Source organism: Anarhichas minor, unplaced genomic scaffold (assembly GCF_050575085.1).
Source record: "Anarhichas minor isolate MPS153535 unplaced genomic scaffold, ASM5057508v1 ptg000041l, whole genome shotgun sequence".
In the NCBI taxonomy this organism is placed as follows: Eukaryota; Metazoa; Chordata; class Actinopteri; order Perciformes; family Anarhichadidae; genus Anarhichas; species Anarhichas minor.
The window spans coordinates 3128894-3151928 of NW_027466487.1; the positions used below are offsets into that span (position 1 = coordinate 3128894).

General features: G+C 42.2%; 1 protein-coding gene across 3 annotated transcripts; it reads left to right on the forward strand.

The window, feature by feature from the left end:
- The first annotated feature begins 8568 nt into the window (after positions 1–8568).
- glipr2l (GLI pathogenesis-related 2, like) lies at positions 8569–13584 on the forward strand. 3 transcript variants are annotated; one of them, XM_076109500.1, is made up of 5 exons: positions 8569–8997; positions 9672–9780; positions 11090–11193; positions 11647–11724; positions 12327–12812. In XM_076109500.1, exons 1-5 carry the CDS (start codon positions 8985–8987, stop codon positions 12419–12421), a joined length of 399 nt encoding a protein of 132 aa, XP_075965615.1. In that variant the 5' UTR covers positions 8569–8984; the 3' UTR covers positions 12422–12812. The 3 variants fall into 3 exon arrangements, with proteins under 3 accessions (XP_075965615.1, XP_075965614.1, XP_075965616.1); XM_076109499.1 differs by lacking the exon at positions 12327–12812 and adding an exon at positions 12823–13584 and having other exon boundaries at positions 8571–8997; XM_076109501.1 differs by lacking the exon at positions 12327–12812 and adding an exon at positions 12823–13584 and having other exon boundaries at positions 8572–8799.
- Positions 13585–23035: the final 9451 nt, after the last annotated feature.

Genomic DNA, 23035 nt, shown 5'->3' on the forward strand with positions numbered 1-23035 from the left:
CTCCACACAGGCTTCAGTGAGCTGAAGACTGGGAGGGTTTTTATCCCTTGGGAGAAAAAAAAGGGGGAGAGACTGTAGGAGACAATGGCGGACTGAAAGAGCCAGAAGGACGGGAAAATAATGTAAGAAACAGAGAGTTGAAAAGAGGAAGGTACTGTGAAACTAAACAAGGATAACAGTACTGCCTTGCTCAACACTACACTACTCTTAAAAACTATCAGGTCGAGTTGCGTTGGAGAGTTCAACCACTAAACAAAAGGTTGTTCAGCCCAGTGTTGTCCTTCTGTGTCTGTCTGCCCTGTCTGTATTTCCCTGTGTTGTGAGTGTGTGTGTGTGTGTGTGGTGTGTGGGCGGGGTTGTCCTTACTCACCTCCCTGACCTACTTTCACTCACCAGTGGTTCATCAGCTCGTCACTCTTGCCCATCCAGCACACCTGCCTTCCATCAGTCTCATCAACCACAGTATATACATCTCTGCCAAATTGTTGACAGTCCTCAGTGGTAATACTCTGGCAAAAATGTCGATATTTTTCATACCTCACTCCCTCAATGCCACCACACCAACAACTTTTTGGGATTTCCCTCTTCCCAGTCCCAATACTGCTCCGCTTTAATTTACAATAAAACTATTTAAACCTTTCCCCTTGTGTCCCTTTGTCTGAGTCTGCGTCTTTGGGTTCTTGTCAAGATCGTAACAGTTGACTGTGTAAATCTTCCAAAACAACATTACTGAGTACTGCTAGAGACACATAACTACCATATTAATTTACATGTTGACAAGGCTCCCACAATCTATATTTAGTATTAAAGTATGACAATGACTCAATCATTTGCAAAGCCCTGCCGAAAGCCTAAAGCCAAATTTAGCTACAACTTCTGCAGGTTTATGTCCCAAGAGGGAAAAGCCAGTGTGGTAACATTCTCCAACAACCTGTCCCACTGGTGCTAGAAATAGGAAAACCCAAGCTAAATACCTAACACATTTACAGCAATGTCTCTTTTAGCAGCAACAGTGTTTAAACGATTACCCCAGGTATACCAACCTGTGCGGAACACAGACAGATGCTCAGCGGGATCTAATAACACTTTACTGACCACTGGCCCAGTGGGATTCCAGTTCAAACCAGACCTGAACATAAAAGAAAACCAGGAAGGGTGTTTCATTTTCCCCCGAGGGCTCTCTCTCTCTCTCTCTCTCTCTTTCTTTCGTGCATTCCCTGGTGTTATCTCTATTTTTCTCCACATTCGCTGCTTTTTATCCCGCTCCTAGAGCTGAGGACATAGACAACACGCAGAGGGAGAAACACACACAAACACACAGAAGTTAGAAAGCACATACAGAGAGAAAGGGAGGAAGCACACCCAAAAAAAAATATCATTCTTCCTCTCCTTCTCTCTCTCTCTCTCTCTCTCTCTCTCTCTCTCTCTCTCTCTCTCTCTCTCTCTCTCTCTCTCTCCCCCCCCCCCCCCCCCCCCCCCACACACACACACACATAGGTGTATATATATACAGACACAGTGGGCCCTATTTCAGGATGCTGTCAGCAGGGGGACAGAGGCTAGAGGAAACACAGGATGAATTCTCCCCTGCCTCATTCCATCACACTGCCATGACACCCCTATTTACCTCCCCCATCTATCTCCACACCGACTGTCTACCACCTTGTCTTGCCTGCGTGTGTGTGTGTGTGTGTGTGTGTGTGTGCCTGTTACTGTGTGTATGCATGCGTGAAGGCACGTGGGTCCTGTGTGGGTGCGTCTGCACATGTGCGAACCTAAGTGTATCAGCACATTCACAGTGATGGAGTGAGGCGAGGTGGACACTGTATATTGTGCTCTACGGTGTTAGGACACACTGTGCAGCCCATCAGCGTTTGACAGAATCCCTGTGTTTTGTTTAGACGGTTGTAACACATGGCACTCTGTCCCCCATAGGAGAGACTCAGGAAGTTTCTTCATTAAAGTTTACAGCGGTGCCGGACCCGAGGTTTCCCAAGCAATCTCCCCGACTGATTCCCCCTTAATTCGGTTTCAGGTTTTTTTCCCCCCGTCATCTCTTCAGGCTCGCGAGCATTCCTCTCCCCCTGTCGTCATCCGATGGCTTTCCTTCACGCCCCATATGTTCTCCTGCGAATATGAGAGAGCCACTTTCATTGGGGGGAACGAAAGCGTTCTATCCAATTCCCCAACCTCATTTTGGCTCTGAGAGAAATGGTACTTTCTTTGTCTCTCAGACACGTACACACACACACACACACACACACACACACACACACACACACACACACACACACACACACACACATACAAATGGTCCCTACAGTGTTGTCCTTCTACTCCCCAAGGCAATGGTCATGCATTTTCACTTCATATTAATTCTTTTTGTTTGCTCTCCCTAGCCTTTTATGATCCATGACCACAAAAAGAGATAGAACACACAGTGAGAGCAAATAAAATGAACATTAGCAGAACAGGCATGCAGTAGTGAGCTGTTCGGTGGCTTGATCCCTCTATGAAATACAAGCAAGCACTTCTAAAGGCAAACAATAAAATAATAATTGCTTTTAATTTCTGCTTTGTTGTGCTTCCTCTGTGTTATTGTACATTTACTCTTGAGTCGTGTCTGTGTCCTTCACTCAGAACATATAATGTTGCCATTCACAGCCTGTCGACTTCATACGTATCCATCTTCAGTATACTAAGGCTGGATGAGTCTGAGATACTTTATTGGATTCATATATTGAATACATCTCTAAACAAGATGGCCTAAAGGTAAAAATAAAACAAGCTGGAATAGCAAGGTGTCATGCGCTCCAATCATCAGGTAGAGCCCTCTGTAATAGACTTTACATTTGTTGATAAGTGGCATGAAAGTGTCAAAGATCACATCCTCCCAGACATGATTGCAATAATTGTGTATATGGCACCAGCAAGCTGTTAATGCAACAACTTTCTATACCTACTTAATTCTCTTCAGCGCCATGAGGCTGTCACTTTACAGCCTCCAGCAGAGTGAAGCATAGATACGGTTTCACACATACTGATTGAGATCATCATTTTGTTCCAGTTAACATAATAGAGATATTTCCTTAAATGTGCATTGGTGCGGGTTTGAAGCTCTGCTCAGAGATAACTATTTTCATCATTAAATATTCATTAACACTTGATATTCCAATACCTCAAGGACTTATGTATGAAATTTCCAAAAGTGCTTATTTGCTGTAATGTGGTTTAAGCTGTTATTCCTGCTGGGTTTGCAGCAGTTCATTTGATTAAATCCGGTGCACTAATCATAATATTCACACTCTACTCATCATGACAACTTAAACACTACAGGGTGACAAATTGTTGTTCACGTGACAAGGCTTACGTGAGGGTATGTTCACGTGCATAGTGCGTTCTTAAATATGCAACAGACTGGCGGTGACCACTGGCAAAAAAATACCTTTCATATCTCCAGCTCTGTATTAGTCACTAGTCGATGGCTGTATTTTATCCCTGTGTGTGCATGAAAATGTGAATGTGCAAAAGAGTGGTTGACAGTCTGCTGATGGGCTATCACCTTTTTTCCAGAAAACCTACCCTCCTGTATCGTCTCGCCAGAGCAATCGAGTCCTCTCCAGCATAGGAAACAATGCACACCTAGAAAAAAGGCACCCCCACCCCCCCACTCACATACACACACACACACACACATATTCATAAGCATAATCATGCTCACAATTATTTTTTGTTATATTCACCCAAAGCAGCAGCTTAGAATTCCCAAGGCAAGGTCGGAAAATATTACTTAACAATACAAACAAGCAAAATAAGCCAAAGAGGCACCATCCACAAATACTAAATTAGCTTGCTGCCCATTCCAGACATAGAAGCTGTCCCAGATGCTGAGAAAAGCTCCTTCGGGGGAACATATAAAAATGCTTGAGGGTAGTTAGTTATTTTCAGAAGCAATAATTAGCATCCGTAGTGTCAAGATTCCTCTCTGGCCTGGCTCTCCCTGGCAAATATTTTGTATGACAACTATTAAACAGTATTAAATCAACTTGAAGAGCTTATTAGTTACACTAATTTGACAGCTATTTCAATTTGAATACACATAAAACAGAGTGAGAAAGGAAGAAGAGTCAAAGAAACAGGCAGATCAAAATGTCAGTCAGGATCAAAGGGCCTACAGTATGAACACAGCGAGAGCAAAGAGGACAATGAACATTTCATACAAACAGGTGGAAGAGAACATGGAATTTCTGAAATGCTTTAATTTCCTTAGCATTTTCCTGTAGGTTTGTAAAGAAACACTCCTTCTGAAGCTAAGTAAACAGGCATTCATTGTTTATTTCCTACTGGAAATGTAATTATACTCATCTATGTTGATTTGATTAACCGAATTGCCGTCTTTTCCATGGCTCTCTTTGTGACATTACGCCTACACTTCAGTTCTTTTATAGGGAATTATAGGAAACTTTGGAACATTAAAAAAGAATTGTTACTGAGAGGGAGAGAACTTTGACACTGTCAGATGGTTGTACATATATCCTAAAATGGATGCATGGAAACCTACAATATGTTAGGACACTATAACAGCTATCCCAAAACATAACATGTCAATCAATATCAAGGTCAAACTATATTTGTAGTGCTGGGATTCCACATCATCATCTATCTCTCACTTTTCTTCTGCTTTGTTTTTCTTATTTTACACACTTTATGTGAACATGCATCAACGTATGGCTGCATGAGTGTGTGCACTGGTTTATGTGTGTCTGTATAGAATGAGGATGTGAGGATAATTTAATTACGGACCAGATAGAGCGGGTTACTGAGGTTAATATCCTGCATGCACTCTGGTCCTCTCCGGACACAGTAATTGCTTTAAGCACATTAGGAAGTTTATTGACTGCGATGGCCTTTTAAGACATTACATTTCTGCTGCTTAGTGTCAGACAGGAGTCGTCCGGTTCTGCTTACTGTCTCTGTCTCCCTCTATCTCTGTCTTTCTTCCTGTTGCCCTCTGCTCGCCCTGTCACTCTCTCCTCTCTGCATGTGTCTCCATGCCTGTATCTGCTTAATTGAAGGCTCCTTAAATATGATGAGATTTGTATAGAGCCTCATCTGTAGAGGGGCCTTGATGAGGTTTGATTGGCAGGTGATTAACTCCTCTTAACCCGCAGAATCATTTGTCCTCGGTGGAACAGTTACACTAATGACACCATAAAAGGCTTCTTGATGTGTCAAATTCTGGAGCAGAGTTCTGGAGAGAGAGCTTCCAACAACTCCTTCGAAAAAGTGCAACCCCCTCACTTCTCCTTCTCTCAGTTGAGATCAATCCACTCAACACCTCCTCAGCAGATCTCTCCATTTTCACTCAACAAGACCTCTTAATGAGGATGGAGGTGAATGGAAGGAGTTATTAAAAAGTCCTAACCTTCCTCCTGGGACCGCTAAAGAGGAATTATATGCAACAAAGTGCACTTACAACCCCAGTTAGAGTTATTTCACATTTCTATTGCCATAAATCCACATCCACTTCAGTCATGACAGGAGTGGAAAATTATTTCTGGCCCAGAAAGAATTTGGTGTTCCTTTCTTTTTTATAAGGGATGTGCTGGGAGATTTTCATTAGGGGCTTCAGGTAAAGGAAAAAATGAAAATTACAGATTGGAGGAAAAGAAGGGAGGAGTTGGGAGACAAGGAAAGTGATGGGGAGCAGAGGAGAAGCGAAGGAAGGATGTCGCAGCTGACAGGGTGGGGAGCCAAGCAATAAGTACAGCAGATATAGCCAATGTGCAGAGATAAATGATGTAATATCTGCATGGATCGATGTCTGTACTGTCCCTCTAAAAGGGGTTCTCTCTATAAATCACATCACCATCCCTCCTACTGCATGTGCACATGCGCACACTCAAATACACACATTCACGCAGCACTCCACAGCTATCTCAATTAGTATGAATTAAGATGTATGGTTGTAAAGTCTAAGTGGCTCGACACCACTATGTAAATGTCTTCTTCCAGCTGTCCGGTCCCATCACTATGCAGATGGTAGGAGGAACCAAGGAGGAAATCAATTTGTTAAGATAGCACTATCCAGCTAATGAGAAATCAAGTGGCTTGACTTTGCACATGAATCCCATCATGTCCGCTCATATTATCAAACTAAGATGTCATTAGCTGCACTTAGTGTGACTAATAGTCCAACCACATCCTTGTTCAGTATCTTTGCTAACAGTCCCACCTTGTGGCATTTTCAATAATTACATTTAAAAGGATCACAGATGAGGGGGTGGGCAAAGTGAAACATCTCACAATGCAAAAAATAAAATAAAAATGAAAAGAATATAAATTGAATGTAACTATTTTATTGTTTCTTTTATTGAAACTAAATGGATTAAAACTCACTGGTTGGCCCTTAAGGAAATATTTGTCTCACACACATTTGCCCCTTGGATAATAATGATGGTGGGGGAATTTAAAAACACAATGTTGGATTTCCAAAATGTGAAGTCTTTTTAATCCAGAGTGACGCACACACACACACACACACATACAAACACACTTGTGATTTTTTGTGACATTACATTGACTTACATTCATTTTCTGGAGACTAACCCTAACCATAACCGCTAACCCTGACCCTAACCGTAACCAAGTTTTCACCCTAAAATATAATGATTTTTGTAATGGGGATGTCCCCATTATTTAATAAAAAGGGCGAGTCCCCACAATCTCACTGTGTAATTAGATGTCCCCACAAGACGGGTAAAACAACTTCACAAACACACACACACACACACACTCCCATTGTACCCAATGTTATACTTTTAAATGATGATACATTAATAGTCTTTTTGAATCACAGAAAAAACTTCTTGTTGTAGGTTGGACATCTGCCAAAAAATAGCAGATGAAGGGAAGGGAGAGTTCCTTTTAAACTAATAATTAGTGCAGTAAGATACATAGACAGAACACGCTACTAATATATTTACAATACGAATACTGTATGTTCAGGAAATGTGTATGTGGGCCGATGACTAGAAAGACATCTCAGAATCTCTGGGTACATTTTCTTTGTCCACCGATAACAAGAAATAATTACATAATTTGATTAAAAAACTTTAAAAAAACAGTCTTCCATCAATGTTGGCAAATTTCTTCATATATCATTTTTTTTAGACTTTTCCTTATCTTTATACTGTGGTGCTGTAGTGCAATGACTAAAGAAATCACATGTAAAAAAATGATGATTGTTAGACCTCTTTTAAAGCTGACGCATATATTGCAAACTATTGGAATTATAACTTCTTGCATAAACAGCATGAATTTATGCAACAGTTTCCAAGACAGTAACATTACAAAATGTGGCAAGGGAGTATAAGACCAAGAGTTAACCACCGTGCTAGCGCTTCTGTGAGGCTAAACATATGAACTTTGAACCATGCTAATGTTAGCATGGCAAAATGCCCACAATAACATTATAAGGATGAATGTTAGTTTAGTATGTTAGCAAAGTAAAGCTGAGGATGTAACTCTGGTATATTATTATAAATGAAAGTATTGAGATTTTGAACAAATGATGGCGCTAGACTATGCTACCATAGCTACAAAATCACAACGTAACTGTGTGTTCATTGACCTTCATTTATTCAAGCCTAACAAAGTGTTGATAGACTCACATTCACAACTGGGAGATTAACAATCAAGCTCAGCATTCCACTATTACACATTAAGCAGTTTCATCACAACACTTGGTGCTGACACAATGACGTCTCATTGATTTTAGAGGGTGTAAGAGGGGCATTTTTCTAAAGTGTTCATTCTCGACAAGCTGTAGCCTATACAAAAAGTGGAGAGACAATTTCAAAAGCTGAGTTATGAGATGTACAGTAAAACATGAGGTAATTCATTTTAGGTTTGGTTGCACCATTCCAGCCTTTGTTAGAGCAGGTGTCTTCTTTTTTTTATTTATGATAGATATGCCAGTTCAGAAATACCATTAAGGCACAGAAGGAAGCATACCTCATACAGACAAAACAAATGGTGGAAACCTGTTCTGCAGCATGCTGAATGGAGATTCTGCCTCTCCCTGTGTCAACTAGAGTAGGCAAATTGTTCAATCATTGCTTTTTCATTCCGGTTGAGGTTAAGGGATCACTTGTTTTACCATTGGCTGTGTTAGGGGGAACTTATTGATCCAGAAGTTACTGGAGAAACTAAAGGATGGCGGTGGAAAGTCTTCTAATATGTTTTTGTTAAAGACTGAAGCACCTTGATATCAGCATTAGTAAAAGTGAACAAATAGTGAGCTTTCAGTTCAGAAATGACGGTGAGTATCACAATGTGGCCCACGTCAAAGTTTGCTATTGTCCTAAGGTTACACTGTACAATGCTGCATCATGACAGTGTGGAGTGTGAGAAAAGCCACTGTGGTTACGGCTGCTAGGAGTAACATTCTCTTGTCCATGGCTACCAAGTTACAGAAGACAAGAATCTCAGAGCCATATATGGGCATGTGTCTCACAGAGATGATGTCACCAACGTCTGCAGGGGCTCCCCTTTCATTCGTGGGAATGTAAAGACATGAAGTGGGTGTGTGCTCCTCTGAGCCATAATGATAGGGCATGCAGAAAGTAGTGTGTGTGTGTGGCTTTGAGAGAGGTTTAGTGAAGCAAAATTTGAGGAAGAAGCATGTTACATAATGATTTCTACACCCAGATTAATAGCTGAAGAGGAACTTCGACACAACTGCTGTACGTTCAAAGTGGAATGAGACAGGAATTGAAGGAAGGCCCCGAAATAAAGGTATTAGCAGCTGTTTCAAAACATCAGCGTTAGATAGACAGCAATACAGGAAGAGAGAGAAAGGGAGCAAGCAACAGAGAAAGAGGCAGAGAGGAAGAGAGCAAGAGCAGAAAACAAGATAGGGGAGAGGCTGTTCAGTGCTAAGCCTGTTAGCTATCTTACTGAAGGCTTCCTGCGTCAGTACCATGGGAAAATCAGGTAAGTGAAAACTGCACCCTAAGGATATCAACTCTGATTCTATCAATTTGGCCTGAGTTAGAACTTTGGCCCCATGAAACTGTGTGTGGGCATGTGTGGGCTTGCTTGTTTACTGCATGTGTTTGTGAGCTTTGCTATCTTTGAAAAGTAGGACAGAACAAATACTAAACAGTAAAAGAAATTACTAACTTGTTTCATCTTTAACGGTGCTTGCAATAAGATTTCAAAATGGCTTTTACTGATACTTAGTTAACATTTTTCTTGCAGCATGCTGAGTAGATGCTGGCTGTTAGGCAGCATTAGTATTTGTATTGTCTGTGTATATGTGTGTGTGCGTGTGTGTGTGTGTGTGTGTGTGTGCGTGTGTGTGTGTGTGGCTATTTCAATGTGCCTATTGTGTGGGCACTCGAGAGATTGTGGGACTCATGAAAAGGCCAGTGAGTGATAGGCACCGGGCAGCGGGGGGTGATGTGGATGACGTTTTCTACTCCATCATCTGTCATGTCTTGTACTCTGAGGTCATTCAGACTTCAGGTGATGAACTCACACTTCAGCTCGAGTTTGTATTCTGCAGCCATGCATGAATCGTCATGTTGCATCATCCCTTCTCCTTTGTCAGATTGCTCTCTCTTGCTGCCTAACCCCTTATTGCCTCTCTCCTCCCTGTGTGTCAGCCTCGAAGCAGTTTGCTGAGGAGGTGCTGCGATGCCATAATGAGTTCAGGAGGAAGCACCAGGCTCCTCCAATGAAGCTGAGCAGCAAGTTAAGCAGCGAGGCTACCCGGTGGGTTGATGCACACACAGATCAAATTAGAAACCTTATTAGCATCTCTACTCATACCAGTCATTGTTAACCTGCTCTGGATAACAGTGACAGTTCCAGCCTTTCAAATGAAATAACTACAAAATATAAATATGATATTAAGGACTCTGGTTTGTTACGGGTTATGTTGACAATTAATTGTGTTGAGTAAATGCAAACTTCATCAGTGCTGTCAGGAAAGATAGAGACAACTATCTGTCTTGGATAATAGACTTCCAGTCCATTTCCTCAAGTTGATGGTGCAATAGCTACATTAATCTGCTAAACAACCTTTCATTTTATGATATCTGATTTGGCAACGTACATTAAAAGCACTATATAATGTTTGGAAAAGAAGAATGTATTCCTCAATTGATTTTAATATGTTGTATCATAAAAGAAGAGAAAGTGATAAAACAGTCCACACCTGTATGTGCTGTTTATAACCATGATGGTAAAAATTTTGCGTTTGGAGATAATCTATCATTTAAAGCGCAGCAAGTTCACTGGGACTTGATTTGTGTGCGTCAATTGACATTTGTAAAGGCACTTACCAAAATGACGCAATCATTACCGTGTCCCCCCCTACTCAGGAGCAGCATTCGCTCATTTACAGCTGCATGTCTTGGGGATAATTTGCAGATTAAAAAACTAAATAAGTAAAAAAAAGCTCACTGAACATGTGTTTGAAGAGCTGGCGTTTGTCTTTCCATCTTGTGATGAGGAGCATGTGTGGTTTATCCACACCATGTTGTGAGAGTCTCATGGGAGTCACGTAATTGTCATTACAGTCTTTTAAATAGAGACATGAATAAGTTACCACCAGGCCCAGGTGTTGAACCTTGTCCCTGCAGTAACGGCAGCGATTATAAATTGGAGTAAATGATGTCACCGCATTAACACTGTGTTGATAAAACAGATTGAACTTTATGGACATATTGTGTAAGCCCCAGATGATCTTTGCAGTAATAACATCAACCCATTTACCAAAAGAGATTGTTTAGACTAGGAATTGGTTTCTGTGCCTGTTAAGCATTTTTACACTAGATAAAACACCTGAGGTATGGATGTTTCACTGTTTACTTTTCAGGTGTGGAAGACGACACAATGCAGCAAGCTTTCAAAAACGGAGACTTCTAGAAAGCCTAAATCTCAAGAAATGGCCTGCTTTAAAGTGTATGCCACACATTGTGGCTATCTTTCCAGTATAGAGGTGGATTGTGTTGCAGGATTCAAAACTGGAAAAAAAATAAATAATAATATTCACAACTTTCTTTGTCCTGGTCTACAGTTATGCTGAAAGTCTGGCCAGTACACGGATCCTGAAACACAGTGTGGAGTCCAGTAGAGGGAGCTGTGGAGAGAACCTTGCATGGGCCTCCTATGACCAATCAGGTACACACCAATCAGATTATATATATATATACGCAATATTCTATTCATAAAACTGAATGATTTGGTATATGTCCTCCTGAGATACACATCCCTCCATTCAGGCCCAAAGGTTTAGTCTATGGGGCTTCAAGCAGACTGTCCTACCCTGAAAGTGAACAGCTGGGATCTATTTCCCCTCCACTTCGCAGAGTGTTTGAGAGCTCAGACACCATGACTCACTGCAGAAATATGTCAGCGCAGGACGGTGTGATTCATAAAACATCTCCTACAGTGCAGCAATAAAGTGCAGCACTGGGTGACAGAAAGTTCAGCATCGTAAACAACATGTGCTCAAAGAAGATTTGTAGTTCAAGGGTCTTCTTATATTGCTCCCATTCTGATCAATATGTACAACATAAAACCGATTTGATTGTCCTTGAAGATGAGGTTACACTTTGTTCTGTGCATGTGCAGGTAAGGATGTTGCAGACCGCTGGTATGACGAAGTGAAACAGTACAACTTCAACCGCCCTGGATTCTCCTCTGCCACTGGTGAGATTTCTCTCACTTCTTTTCATATTTCAGTCAGTGGCAAACCCCCTCAATAACAACAAATTGGCCAGAATTACATTATATGCTAGGATAATCATAAATAATCATTACAACTTTTCCAATATTTATATACAGTATATACAACAATCAAAATCATAAAAAAAAAAAAAAAAATGAAACCTGAAAAAAATGAGTTGATTCGTTGATTGGCAGAAAATTAATAAGCCATTGTTAATTTTTAAGAAAAACAAAAATGTGAATATCAATGTGTTTTGGACTGAAACAAGCAATTTAAATAACACTTAATATCCCAGATATTAATCAAGAGACTAATAAAGGAAAAATAATCATTCGTAGAAGTCCTGAAATAATGAGAATTTTGCTCATCACATACAAAAGGAAAATGTAATATTATTAAAATCTTCAAACATCCGTTTTGTGTATCACCATATGTAAAACTAAAATCTTGTGCCCTGAAACATTAAATCAAACACTTCCCTTCTCATATGTTTCTCCTCCTGTTTTTTTCTTCACTGCATTCATCTCAATGTATCATTTCTTGTTTTGTTTCTCTTTGTCATTTTCTGTGAACTCCTTGTCAGTTTCTCTGTCTCTGTGTCATGTTTACCCAGGCTTGGGCACAGATTTTGTTATCCCCCCGCTGATGTCACACCTCAGCCAGTGTGTGACTGTGTGACTCACAGTGACCAGCCATGGAGAAACCACAGTCCAATGTATCACTTTTCCGCCCACACAACATTTCCAGTCTGGCCTAATTCCTCCAGATGGTTTCCCAATAGCCTCAGACTCAAGTGTGCATGAGTCTGTTTAACTTAATCACACATAAAGGAGATCGCTTAGGAGCTGATCATAATTCACACTGATCATATAAAGTATAAGAGATAGAAAGGAATGAAGTATGCAGGGAGGTTTGGGACTGATGAGTGAGACAGGAAATCAAGATTCCTTCATCTGTAAATATTTGGAGGAACTGCACTCAGCTTTGAATGTGTCATAACAAGTCTGTTTTTTCACCCTGCTCTTTCTGCCTTTAATTTCTTTCTATTTTTTCTTTCTCATTTCACTCACCACCTATAGGCCATTTCACAGCGATGGTGTGGAAGAGCAGTAATAAGCTGGGTGTCGGTAAGGCCACTGCATCAGACGGGTCTTCCTTCGTGGTGGCTCGGTACTTCCCCGCTGGGAATATCACTAACCAGGGACACTTTGAGAACAACGTCCTCCCAGCTAAGACCACCACCTAATGATGTGTAGATCCCCAACACTTGACTGGACAGTCTGAAGTTATCTGCCTGCACTGCTATGAAGAATACTCAGGAGAGCACCACTCCCTGCCTAGTAGAGATCCATTCTACCATCTTGTATTGATTTTGAATGATGAAATGCACTCTGGTTTGAGGTCCATGTCCTGTTTTTTATGGACCCGTTTACGCCATAGTGTTTAGAATAAAAGAAGCACTACTGTTTGACTTTGCTAACAAAACATTTCCAGTGACCATTTGGATTGTTCATTTGGTTATTTACATTGCCTGTGACAGTATTTTATTCATTAATGCCAATACTTTCATATTTTCACGCACTGAAATACATCATAGCCTCACATCTGTATTTGAGGGGAAATGGTAGCTAAGTCAGTCAAAGGGACAGGCTTTACGCGTTTACATTTCATTGCATATAATTTAAAGCTGATAAATCAACATTCTTGGTATGTGTTTGTGTTATTGCCACAACTTGTCAAAGCAGAACCCTGCAGTCTCGAGTGTGTGTTTTGTATTCTAATAAGTTTTGTACAATAAAGTTGATAGATTGTCAGAAATGCATTTGGCATCTGTCTGGGCACGCTTGTGTCATCTGAATTGTGTGACATTATAAGAGAGTGAGAAAGAGAACAAAATTAGTTTAATTTCATAATGACATATTTCTTTTTTTTTAAATGTCACATCTGAGTCTGGTATTTTGAAGTGTGAGTCTATGGAGTATGAATAATATAGGAACATTTTAGTTGCAATGTTAGTTGCAAACAGTTTTTTTTCGAGGTTGGTATTAAAGGTCTGAATAATTGTGAGACTTGCATAAATCTCCTGGGTCCAAAAAACAATTTAGCAGGGCAAAGTATTTCTTCGATATCTGCAGACTGCTATTGCAAAACATTAAAACAATCATTGTATAATCTTACAGAGCAGCATACTTGCAATGTTTTGGTTAAAAAGCCATTACCAGAAATAGTGCTTTCCCCCATTTCACCCGGACCTTGGCATCTGCTACATGAACAGCCTGTGATGATATAACAGCCTTTCACATTAAAAATCAATTCAGACCAAATAGATAATCACCTGAAGACTTTGAAATGTGGATGAAAAATAAGCATTTTGTGTGTTTTTTATTTGCTCATGCAAATATAGGCTTGTTAACTCTAAAAATCAGCATAACAAAACTTAACTTTTTATCTAACTATATTGTTGTTGCTTAATTTGGGTGATAGCAGGTTCCAATCTGAGGTGAATTGGAAGTATCCTCATTTTAGAACAACCAACACTGAACCATCTGCGATCTCTCAGTAAAATCAACCTTACAATGCAGTCACGGTCCACGTTGGAACAGACTTTATTTAGCAGATATTGGGGATGCAACATACAGTAGCAGCGATACAGAAGAGTCAGTGGCGTATAGGCTTTATAGGCTGGAGGAGGGGGTCAGGAGTCAAATCATCCTCACCACTCACATGGTCAGCTCCTAAATGGAAGAAGGAGAGCGAGACAGAAGAGACAGAAAGAGAAAAGAGATACAAAGAAGAATGGTACAATCAAACAGTGAAAATAGTCATTGTGAATAAATCAAATTCAGTTGAATACAAAACTATTACAACTGATTTTCCTTCATTAAATCAGAATACAAAACAGTCTTCCCATAATTGAAATGAAGATTGAAGTCACTCTTGATGTCACACTACATAAATAAATACAATTGACTGGGATGACTAGTATGACAGGCTCTGTTTTTACTCAGGCAACTTTTGCTAGTGATCTAAAGGCTGCTCCATCTTGCTTTGCACCCCATCAACAACAAAAAAATCAACTGCGTCACTAAAACAGCTAAGTTCTCTCAGTGTGAGCTGTTGCTGCCACCTGGTGGGCATCACATTGCACTGATGACCCACAGAACTGTAAAGGTTGCTCAGTTACTGGGGATAATCTCTACTTGTCATCTGTGTCCTCTTTGTCCCCCCCCCTCTATCTACTCTATACAGTCCCCGCCCACTGGCTATGACTCATCACTTTGTTCACCATCAGCCCTCCCTCTACCCTCTTCCTCTCTCACTACCTCCTTCCCCCTCCTTCTTCCTCACCATGATAGCATTCACAATGTCATTCTTGTTGTGTTTCAGTGCCCGGACGGCCTTGGCTCGTGACACATTGGCCTGAGCCATCACCAGCTCGATATCCCTCTGCTCAAGACCTCCCTCATCCACCTGATGTATAACAAAGAAAAAAAGAGAGATATAAAGTTAACAACAGAATAAAAGATTTTACAGAACGCTACAACATACTGACATTACTTTGATATTGGTATACCATTGATTTGGTATTCAGAAACAATAGTTTAGACAATAAGTACCTCTTCCTCCTCCTCTTCACTCTCTTCCTTGATGGTGAGGCTGGGTGGGACAGGTGGGGCCAAGGGAGAAGAGGTCACAGGCACCTTGAATTTCTCTGCAGCCGCTTTGTGAGCCTGCTGAGATAGGTCCTCAATCTGACAGGAAAGGAGAGGTTGAGAGGCAATACAATACATGTGCTGAAGCTTGAATAACTAAGAAAGAAAGAAAGACTTACCTTTGCCTCTCCAAATACAATGTAAATGTCTGATGCGGGGCTTTTGAACACATCTGGTCTGCTGATGACAAACAAGATACTCTTGGACTTCCTAATGGTGATTCTGGTCACACCATGGACCGGCTTCAGACCAAGTTTAGACATGGCCTACACAACACATACAGCAGCAGAGATAGTCAGGAATAAAGACAAAATAACAAAAAATAAATACTGGTGTCATTTACACTCCACTTGATTTATTCATTTATTTTTATTCAGCCAATAGTCTGACCTTGCGGGCCTTCTTCTCGCTGCGACTCTGTTTTGGTCTGTTTAGCCCTTCATCTGGAAAGGAGATAGACTGAAAGAAAGAACAAATATCAGATACTTTACTATAATAATCTTTTCCATTTGTCAATTCTGCTAATATCACCAAATGTGACTCATCTTATATCCAGTTAGGATTTCACGGCTATTTTGTTGATGTCAGACAGTTTTGTTTTCTCTTGCACACACAGGAAGCAATGCATTTTATGTTTATAGCAACATCAGTAACTGCAATTTGCTTAAAACATAAAAAAATATAAATGTATCAACTAACTACAATTGCCTATACACCAGCTGCTCTCCCCAGCTGTAATTCTAATTTGTCACATCAAGATCTTCACATAACATGCGTTTTAGTTTTTAGGCTTCCCCGATTTAGATTGGAATCTGAAAAAAGGTTATATTTCTCAACATAATCTCAATGTAGTCCCAATATCACATGTCATGAAGTATTATGTGTTCTAAGTGTTAAAATTGTGTTATAACAAGATATAGGAACCTCAGAAGAGGAAAAGATGGTTTCTAATAAAGCAGCAGGAGCCGACTCACCTGGGGCTCTGATGGTCTCAGTGGCTCTGGCTCCTCTAGCTCAGGCACTGACGCCTCGCTCTCAGACTCATTACAGGAAGCCAATATGGAGCCTACACAAGCGTATATTCAACACACATTCCAGTACATGTAAGTGAAGGGTATCTTATCCTTATTGCCATAGAAACTAATCACCATAAAAGAAGTCATGAGAGCATAAGTGTATCTCATTAGTGCAAAGCTGATGAGGAGCATTCATTAAAAAAAATCCCCAAACTCATCTAATCAACGTCAGGGAATTAAATTACCCCACGAAAAATACATGTAATCATATGGTATCTCCATACTATGTGATTGTTTTTTTTATTATTTGCAACGTGTTATTGGCAACAACAGGGCAGAGAATTTACGTCTCTTGTGATATCGTCTGTCGTAACACTTTAATCTATTCTGTCATATATTGTCAATTTATATTCAAACACATGTAAATGTAAAAACAACAACAGCAGTTGTGGGTTTATTGTAGTAATATTGCTATATAATAATGGTGATATTGTAGGATTAGAGATAGTGTCAAAAGACACAAGGGTGGAGAGAAGGTGATTCCTGATGTTGAATCTTATTTCCAATATGAGGTCAGAAACAACTCACAATTGTTTTTGAAGGAAAGGTCGATCTCTTCTGCAATCTTGGACATTTGGTGAGCAGAGAAAGGTTGTATTTCCCGCTGATTGGATGGACCAGACTCGCTCTGCATGGCTCCATTTCTGTTTCCTGCCACTGCTCTGGCCTGGGATCTGTGGCCACGTCGAGGCAGTCCACCATCATCATCACTGTCTGTCTCCTCCTCAGCCAAACTGGGACCTTTCAGAGTACACATTAATCGATCATATTTGTATTAGGAAGTACACATTTGACTTTAAAAACTTGCTATTCTTTTGTTTATTGCTTAAAACCCACAGACCAGGGGAATATAGTGGCCATTTTCCTTTTTCATTACAATCCCAACTTGTAAAGCACTTTTTCACTGTTGCCAGAACAGACTGTAACAACAAAGGATAAGCTACTCCTCAACATGTATTGTACTGTGCTTTAAATCTAAGCCATATTTCGACACTCACCTCTGCACCTGTCTTGTATGCTCCATGTGCAACCTTGCTTGATTTGTTTGTAAGGCTGGATGTTCAGATTAGGCTGAGACTGGGGACGGGAAATAGAGTCTGGAAAACATGCTGAATGTTGAGTCCCAGGCGCAGGTGAAGACGACTCCTGGGTAGGCTGGGACAGGCTTAAAAGTGTGGCAGTGGAGAATGAGGGCGAAGAGACACTTGTGGTAGATGTAGTTGATGCAGAAAAGACAACACTCATCTCTTGGAGGTTGTTGTTAGGAAGAAATTGGGAATCAGGGGCTTTTTGTGTTGTGGGGGAGGTAGAGCAAAGTGTAGGTGGGGTGTGGCATATGGACAGAGAGGGCTGTTGCTGGGCTGAGAGGACAGGTTGGGATTCCTGCACAGGTGTGGGAAGATCATCATCTGGCTCTGTTGAGGCACATGGTAGAGGAGAGGAGGAGGAAATAGGAGGTGGTGAGGAAGACAGTGGAGTCAGAGAGTATGATATGGTATCATGGGAGGGTGGGCTGTGGCCAGTATCTATGTTGTTATCATTAATATCCACTGTGAGTCCACTCTGACTATCAGATAGTGGTCTGTTATCAAGCAGTTCCTGTTTCTGATGTAATTCTTGGTTCATTGCCAACACAACATTGAGGTTGTCTGGGGTATGTGTGGGAGATTTGCAGTATCCATGGCTAGGACTTTTGTCTTCAGGACTGGGACCGTTATCCCCCTGTATCTGTGACTGAAATGCAGCCTTATCTGTCCCAGATGTCCTCTGTTCACAGTCCGACGACGACGATTTGTGGTTTGCCTTTCTACCTGTCTTCGTTTTAGAATTGTCTGTGATCCCTTTTGTCCATCCATCTGCTGTGAGATTTAATGGAACAGAAGGTTTCTTTGGATCATCAACAGTTTCAGGGCTACAGTCAGTATGACTGCCTGTTTGGGATGCCCTGTGTTTGTTCTGTTTCCCTCTCCTCACTTTCTTAGCAGCAATTGGTTTATCTGTGCAAAGTTCCCCTTTAGGGATGTGACACACATAGTGCTCTTGGCTATTCTGTGCATCTGAGGTTTTCCTTTCATTTTTGTTCTTCTTATCTTTCTCCACACCTGTCTTTTTTGCTTTCTCTTCCACTTTTTCTTCCTCATCATCTTGCCCTGAGTTACTTCCAACACACTGCTGTCCTCTGAAGGCATCTTTAGTCTTTGGTTCATCAACAAGTCTGTCAGTCACATGATTGACATCATCTTTTCTTTGGCCTTCAGTCTGACGCTCCGCCATCTCAGGTTTTGACTGAGAACCAGTATTTTCCAACTTGTCTTGAGAAGTTCTACTTGGTCTGGATTCATTTGATTTACATTTAGGAGTAAAGGAACCAAAGGATCCGTGTAGCAAAGAAAATGCTGTATTACTCTCTGGAGTGATTGTCTGACATTCTAGACTAGTATGATATCTGGATCTGGCTTTATCTGGTGAACTGAGATGCTGGTTTGTTACAGCTTTGTCCAGGTGAGTTTCAACTAATGGCACAGAGATGCCACAGGCACCTTTCTTTGAGGATGGTGCCTGTGTTGTGTCTGATGCCTGGTATATGGAGCTGTCTTTGTGTTTCCCTTCGTCAGGAATTGTGTCAGAAACCTGAGGTGGCATCTCTTCAAGTGGAATATTAGACACAGAGTCTGTAACACTAAAACTCACACTCTGGGGTCTCACTTCCTCTGATAGAGCATTCAGACTTCCACATATGGCTACTTCTAAGGAGTCAAAAGCAGAGTCATTGTTATTGTTAGAGTTCTGCCAAGTGTTTTGTATTTGTGTGTGAGTGTTATCTCCATCATTGTTTGGATTTAGATTACTGACATCATCCTCTGGGAATCTGGAGCTTCCATCCTCCCCTCCGCCTGCTTCTGAGATCTCCTCAATGGACTTCCAGCTAGCCAAGTTGGATTCAGAAGCTCCCTCACCTACCAATTCTTCATCCGCCATCCGGTCCCTCTTTCCACACAGACTGTTGTTGTCTTCCTCATCCAGAACAGAACGCAGAACATTGTCATAATTTTCACACACTTCACTGCTCATGTTGGGAACCACGGCCATTTGTGTGCTTTGGCCCTGTGTGTCACACATGAGCAGACCCTCTGTCTCTAACTCATACCTCTTCCCCAGAGATAGGGAGAGAGACTCCCCTGCTCCCCAGACAGCAAACTCAGCCCTTGATCCTAATCCTAGACTGAACCCCAGCCCCATCCTGTCATGGCACCATGCCCCAGCTCCAGGATGCATCTCCCTGCTCCCACCCATGCTGTCTGTTTCTGAGTTTTCCCTTTTGGGTGAGATGGCAAGGGGTGAATGTGGGGATCCAACAGCTCCCAGCACCCCCTCATCTGTACTCAGAGTATTTTCTCTCAAGTTCTCCTGGGCAGAGTCTCCAGGGGTCAGGGCCAGATTGTCAGCAAGCTCTGAGATGACCTCTGAAGAAGCAGAAACAGGGATATTACTGGGGTTGGGACTAGGGTCTTTTGGGCAGGAGAGAAGAAGAACACCTTTATTCAAGTCATTGGTGGCAGAATCAATGCTTCGACAATCCACACTCATAGACTCAGCTGAGGCATTCCCATTCCTCTGGTCAAGCTCAATTTCAGACTCCTTGTGAATACTGGCCCTACATATTGCCTCAGCCCCTCCAATCACATCCGATTTATTGGAGAAAGACTTTGATAATACAACTCTACTTGCCCCAACAGCCCTGTGGCTTTCTGCCTGATAATGACGAGGCTTGATGAGCAATTTGAAAGAGTCTCTTTCTGGTTCTTCTGTGGGTTCCTCTGCTGAATAATCATTGCTCTCTTGCAAATCATCATCTTTCATCTGGGGATTTTCCTCAGCCAATTCTTTTTGAAGAACTGAACTATTAAGGTCTGTCATCTCCGAAAGAGGAGAGGTCTGCAATTTAGAAATAGGATCAGGTGGACCACGAAAGACAACAGGAGTGGTGGACGGGTTAAAATGAGTGCGGTTTTTAGGCTGTTCAAAAGGGTCGGAGGAACCAGAGATAGCCATCATCCCACTCCCATCCAGGTTGCTGGATGACTCTGGTTGACAAGAGATGGCTTCTGAAGGACCGGATAGTTTCTGGGGATCCACAGGCTTGTCTGTGCTCACTTGTATGTGCAAAGGTGTCGTTTGACCTATTCTGGTAGAATTCAGTTCAGGGTCGGACTGCCGTTTAAGGGGTGTAGGCTCATCCAGAGGTTTGGGTTCTATATCCACACGTTTGTCTGTGCTCAGTTGTGTGTGCAAAGGTTCAGTTTGACCTATTCTGGTAGAATTCAGTTCAGGGTCGGACTGCCGTTTAAGGGGTGTAGGCTCATCCAGAGGTTTGGGTTCTATATCCACACGTTTGTCTGTGCTCAGTTGTGTGTGCAAAGGTTCAGTTTGACCTATTCTGGTACAATTCAGTTCAGGGTCGGACTGCCGTTTAAGGGGTGTAGGCTCATCCAGAGGTTTGGGTTCTATATCCACACGTTTGTCTGTGCTCAGTTGTGTGTGCAAAGGTTCAGTTTGACCTGTTCCAGTGGTAGACCCCTGTTCCGGTTCTGTTTGGACTTCAGATAGATCAAGTGCATCTATTGGTGTGGGTTCTAGTGATTGTGCATGCCTCTCAGTGCTGTATAGACGTTCGTCCTCCTCCCCATTATAGGAGGCAGAATCTAATGAGTCATCTGTATCGTCTTGGAAACAGAAGGATTCGTCCAGCCCCTCATTGATGGATGTCTCTGAAAGTGAATGAAGGAAGGATGCTGAGCTGTCCTCTTCTGTAGGATCCTCCACTGCTTTGGGATCACACTTATCATCATCCTCTCCCTGCTCTTTTTCTTCCTTCTCTTCCGCCTCTTCTACCACTTTCACCTCTACCTTAGCTTCCTCATCTGCCTCATCATGGTCATCATCTTCATTATTTTCAACATTGTCATCACCGCCAGCAGCGCTATTAGCATTGTCATCACCCTCATCGTCATATTCATAATCATCATCATCCTCTTCATCATCGTCATCTTCAACATCTGCCTCCTCCTCTCCTGCTGCGTAAGCATTATTAACATCCTTTCCTTCATTTCTGTCATTACTTTCTCCTATATCATTCTCGTCCTCTGTGGGGAAGAGAGTGATTTCCATTGAATCTGCCTTAAAGATAAGGCTGGTGTGGAGGGGAAAGGAGATGAGGGAGGCAGGGATCATCCTTTCCTCCTCTGGTATATCATCAGAACAGGCTGCCTGGGAAAACATGAAAGAACTGGGGCCAAACATACCAAAGGCTCCAGGACAGAAGGCATCCAGGGGGCTTACAGGTGAGTCAGGGCTGAGGCTAGATGAGGCCATGGTCATGCTCTCTGTGTCAGGAGTCAAGGCAGTGGAGCGTTCTGGGAGGTCATCCATCTGTCCATAATGTCCCTCCGATATACATGCTTCCAGTTGCAATTTCAGGCCTGTCTGCATGGGTCTAGAGTACTCTGCTCTCCCTGCACTGGCCTCTTCCAGTGGGCAGAGTGAGCTCTCAGACTCTCCCCCATCCTCCTGGGAGTCACTGCTACGGCTGCTACTGCTCCTTAGAGGGGATGTATCGTCAGTCACCCAGCAAGGACGACAACTTTCTCTCGAAATCTTTATCTCTTCCTCTTTTAGAGCCTCTTCCTCCTCAAGGATCACTGTCCCTGTTATACCCATCCGTGAATTCATGACAAAATCCTCAGGACGGTACAGGCAGAAGTCTACTGCCCTTTCCTCCTCCCGTTCTAGACCTGCTCGTCCCTTTTCCTCCCCAACTTCATCTCCAATCTCTGATAAGGAGCCCACAAAGCAAGCAGGGGCCTCCTGTGCTTCTTCTGTGAGGAGCAGGTTGGGAGAAGTGGAGGGGGAGGTGGAAGATGTGTAAGAGGAGGTCCAGCTGCCTCCCTCTGCTGTGATGTAAGAGCCAGAGGGAGAGGTGAGAGGAGAACAGAGGTCCTCGCTGTCTGAGGGAGAGCCAGGGGAGAGTGGGCTGGCTGGAGAACCCGGATATGAATGATGCTTAAGGTGCAAAGAACGGGAACCCATCTTGATTGGGGTGGAAGGAGCGGTATAGTATAGGTCAGGGTCAAGAGATGTGGGCACACCCACTCGTAGTGGGTCAACAGCATAGGCTGGCTCAGAGAAGGACAAAGCAACTGGACAGGCCAGCTCAGAAAAAGAAAGGGAAGGCACTTCATCTTGAGAAAGGGTTTGACTCTCTTCCTTTTTGTCTTTCAAACTGTCATCTGTTGTGATTGGCTCTGGGGAGGAGGAGGAGGAAGGGAATAGGGGGTTCTGAAAAAGGGAAGGGAGTGTGGTTGGGGGCTGCATAAGGTCTTTTTGCTGATCCTGCTGTTTTTGAGGGATTTGGAATTGGTTTTCCTCTTCCATCTCTGCCTCTTTCGCTTGTGACTGAAGACCTGAAAAGCTTGGAATAGCTGGCAAAGGGATAGCCTGACCAC

What these genes read in the sequence shown, in the direction of transcription:
- glipr2l (XM_076109499.1), top strand. An exon ending in TTAAGCAGCGAGGCTACCCG is followed by an intron (nt 9,781 to 11,089) that starts GTGGGTTGATGC and finishes CCTGGTCTACAG; the next exon opens with TTATGCTGAAAGTCTGGCCA. An exon ending in TGGATTCTCCTCTGCCACTG is followed by an intron (nt 11,725 to 12,822) that starts GTGAGATTTCTC and finishes CACCACCTATAG; the next exon opens with GCCATTTCACAGCGATGGTG.